The sequence below is a fragment of the Dipodomys ordii genome, unplaced genomic scaffold, assembly GCF_000151885.1.
Source record: "Dipodomys ordii isolate 6190 unplaced genomic scaffold, Dord_2.0 Scaffold9, whole genome shotgun sequence".
NCBI classification, from domain to species: Eukaryota; Metazoa; Chordata; class Mammalia; order Rodentia; family Heteromyidae; genus Dipodomys; species Dipodomys ordii.
In genome coordinates this window covers 8337015-8340748 of record NW_012267225.1, presented here as the reverse complement: position 1 = coordinate 8340748, position 3734 = coordinate 8337015, and the positions used below count along the sequence as shown (strand labels likewise).

Below are 3734 nucleotides of genomic sequence, written 5' to 3'. Positions count from 1 at the left end.
GAGTCGCCCGGAGCGGGTCGCCGGCCGGGGGCGCGCCACCGCTGCCGTCAGCCCGGCCGACGAGGGGGCGAAGGAAGGGTTCTCCCGGGGTTCCGGGGACCGGCCCGCTTCGGTGACCAGTCTGTGTCGGCCCCCGTGACCGGGCGACAGGCCCGACATCGGTGACGGGTCCGTGGCTATCCCCGGTGACGGGGCCCGACGTCGGTGACGGGGCCCGACACCGACGAGAGGCCCGACACCGGTGACGGGTCCGTGGCTATCCCCGGTGACGGGGCCCGACACCGGCGACAGGCCCGACACCGGTGACGGGGCCCAACGTCGGCGACAAGCCCGATACCGGCGACGGGTCCTTGGTGATTCCCGGTGCCGGGGCCCGACGTCGGCGACAGGCCCGACACCAGCGACAGGCCCGACACCAGTGACAGGCCCGACACCGGTGACAGGCCCGACACCGGTGCCGGGGCCCGACGCTGGTGACAGGCCCGTAGTTATCCTCGGTGACGGGGCTGGCTCCTTGTGGAACCCCGCGGATGGGAACCCGGCCCCCAAACCCTCGTGGCGGAACCACCCGCGGCTACGGCCCGGCCCAGTCCCGAAGCCTCCCGCTTTCGCCTCGGCTTCCGGCGAGGTCACGTGGTCCTGCGCTGCCTAGGCAACCGCGGGGCGGGGCTCCAAGGTCAATCCCCCCCCATCTCGTGCTAGTGACGTCACACGCCCAAGCCCCACCCCTTGCATCCTTATAGGGATCGTCCCCGGCTCAGGACCAAATGCTTGGACGAGGAGATCCCACCCGCGCCCTTCTTTTTCCTCTGGTGCCGGTGTCCTGGATTTCAAGGAACAGAGCGAAGAGGTTCTGAGGTTTTGGCTCACACGTGTGTGAGTTCATAACACCAGTGGATGCATTCTTTTTCCCCTCAGTAAAGATGAAGCAGTAGTTGCTGGACAGTGTGCCAGAATCGCGCCAGAATCGCAGGAAGTAAAACTAGGAAGTTCCAGTTTCATTTCTCTTTTACTTCTGCCTAGAGATTACCAAGTATTCCCTAGAATTATTAAATGTGATTACTTGTGAGAACTTTTATCTTTAAAAACGTGGCTAAGCCGGGCGCCGATGGCTCACGCCTGTAATCCTAGCTACTTAGGAGGCTGAGATCTGAGGATGGCGGTTGAAAGCCAGATTGGAAAGAAAAGTCCATGAGATTTTTATCTCCAATAAACTGGAAACACTTAATCTCCAGAAAACTGGAAGTGGTGCTGTAGCTCAAGTGGTAGAGGGCTAGCCTTGAGCTAAAGAGCTGAGGGACAGTGCCCAGGCCCAGAGTTCAAGCCCCATGACCAACAACAACAAAAAAAAATTAAAAAATTAAAAACAAAAACAAAAAAACGTGGCTGCCAGGCGCTGGTGTCTGATGCTTGTCACCCTAGTTACTTGGTGGCTGAGATGGAGGATTGTAGTTCAAGGCCAGCTCAGGCAGGAAATTCCACGAGGTTCTCTTCTCCAATTAGCCACCCAAAAACCTGAAGTGGAGCTGTGGCTCAAGTTGCAGAACACGTGCCTAGAGTGAAAAAGCACAGGAACAGCTTCCAGGTCTTGAGTTCAAGCCCAGAGACCACCGTGCGTGGGTGCGTGCTTGCGTGCGCGCGCGCACACACACACACACTTTAGCAACACATAAATCTGTATCTTAAAAGTATTCAGAGGATTGGGTTCCTCCCTCCTCTGATTTATTTGCTTTGGAGAAGGAAGAGTAATTTCTTCTCTAAATAATACACAGTGGTTATTGTTAAATGTTTTAACTCATTGAGCCCTCAGAACAAGCAGGTTTATGAGTACTCTTATTCTTGTTTAACAAACAGGAAAACCTAAATAAATAAAAACACAGGTTGTTGGTGTTTTGTTTTTTCTTCTTGTTGTTTTGTTGTATGGAAGTTTGAAGCCATGACATTGAGCCTGCTAGGCAAGTACTCTGTCACTCAAACCCCAGTGAATACCAATGATAGTTTTATAGGACTTTTTCAATCAGCATTTATTGTTAGTTTAAAATTTTTCTTTGCTTGCTTTTCAGTGCTAGGGATTGGACCCTGATTGGCCTTATGCAAGTGATCCACCACCGAGTTCACTCCTTTTACTTTTTTTTATTTTTTGGGGGGTCCGGTTGTGGGGCCTGAACTCTGGGCCTGGGTGCTGTCCCTCAGCTCTTCAGCTCAAGGCTAGCACTCTACCACTTGAGCCACAACGCCACTTCCAGCTTTTTTTCTTTTTGCTTATGTGATGCTGGGGAATCGAATCTAGGGTCTCATGCATGCAAGGCAAGCACTGTACCACTGAGCCACCTTCCCAGCCCCTCCTTTTACTTTTTTTATTAATAAGTTTTTTATTGTGAGAATACTGTACAGAGGGGTTACAATTACATGAGCAAGGTAATGAGTACATTTCTTATCAAGCATTGTAGCCTCCTCCTTTGTTTCCCCTTACCGTCCCTGTCCTCCTATCCCCCCTCCCCTTTTATTTTGAGATCAGTGTCTTGCTGGGTGCATGTGGCTCATGCCTGTAATCCTAGCTACTTAGGAGGCTGAAATCAGAGGATCACAGTTCAAAGCCAGCCTGGGTAGGAAAGTCTGTGAGACTCTTATCTCCAGTTCACCACCGGAAAACCAGAAGTAGTACTATGGCTCAAGTGGTAGAATGCTGTCCTTGAGCTGAAGAGCTCAGGAACAGCACCCAGGCCCAGAGTTCAAGCCCCATGACCGACCAAAAAAAAAAATACACTGAGTTCCAGCTCCAGAACTGGTGGGGGTTCGGGAGTGGGGGGAAGATATATAGCCAGATGCTGATAGCTCACAGATCTGAGGATCATGGTTTGAAGCCAACCTGGGTAAGGAAGTCCGTGAGACATTTATCTCCAATTAATCACAAAAAAAGCCAGAAGTGGAGCTGTGGCTCAAGTAGCAGAGCACCAGCTGTGGACAGAGCAAAAAAGTAAGCAAGAGTGCTCTTGAGTTCAAGCTACACATGTAAATATGTTATAAAGAAAATTAATGCATGCTTGTTTTCCTTTCTCCCACTTTGACTTTTACATAGGACAAGTATCTCGGTGTCACTCTGGGTCCCCTTTAAGTGAGACGAGGTTAAAATTTTATACACAGAAGAGAGACTCCAGTCAACAAAATCAACATTAATTGGAAAGGAATGATGTTGTCCTTAAAGAACTTACAAAATACCATCTACAACCCGGTGAGCAAGTTTTGTGAATTCGCTTTTTTCATATGGCAGAACTAGGAAAATCCAATGGAATGGAAATTGTGCACTGGGAGCAGGGCAAGAAAAAAATGAATTTAGTGAACACAAGTAACGTCCCTGCTGTGGGATAGGGACAGTGGGCGGTGCTCTCTGAACAAAAGGTCCAGCTCTCATTCTCTAGCAGAAGAATAGGTCACGGTGACAACCAGGTGATGGAACAGTTTACAGAACATGGGAGAACCAGAAGGAATGGAAATCCCTGTGTGTGGGCTCAGACCATAAAAACAATAAAAAGGAATATGGCTTTCTTACTTTATGAACTTTTCTTCTCCTCTTCTTTCCTTTTCCTCTTCTTTTTTCCCCTTCTCTATTCTTTCTCTATAGTTAAACATTCACAATATCGAGTGCCATATTGCACTGAAGTTAGGCTCTCATTTGTAGTTCTCTCCTTCCAACAATCACATTACTACCTTTTTTTTTTTTTGCTGGTTGTGGG

The 3734-nt window shown here is 49.6% G+C and overlaps 1 protein-coding gene across 3 annotated transcripts in view; it reads left to right on the top strand.

The window, feature by feature from the left end:
- Lgals8 (lectin, galactoside-binding, soluble, 8) overlaps positions 1-3734 on the top strand; it is a 13524-nt gene that overhangs the window by 2434 nt on the left and 7356 nt on the right. For all 3 annotated transcript variants that reach the window (XM_013009392.1, XM_013009393.1, XM_013009394.1), the window contains exon 2: positions 3080-3232. In XM_013009392.1, the coding sequence (XP_012864846.1) occupies positions 3188-3232 (45 nt within the window). In that variant the 5' untranslated portion in view covers positions 3080-3187. The remainder of the gene's footprint in view (positions 1-3079; positions 3233-3734) is intronic.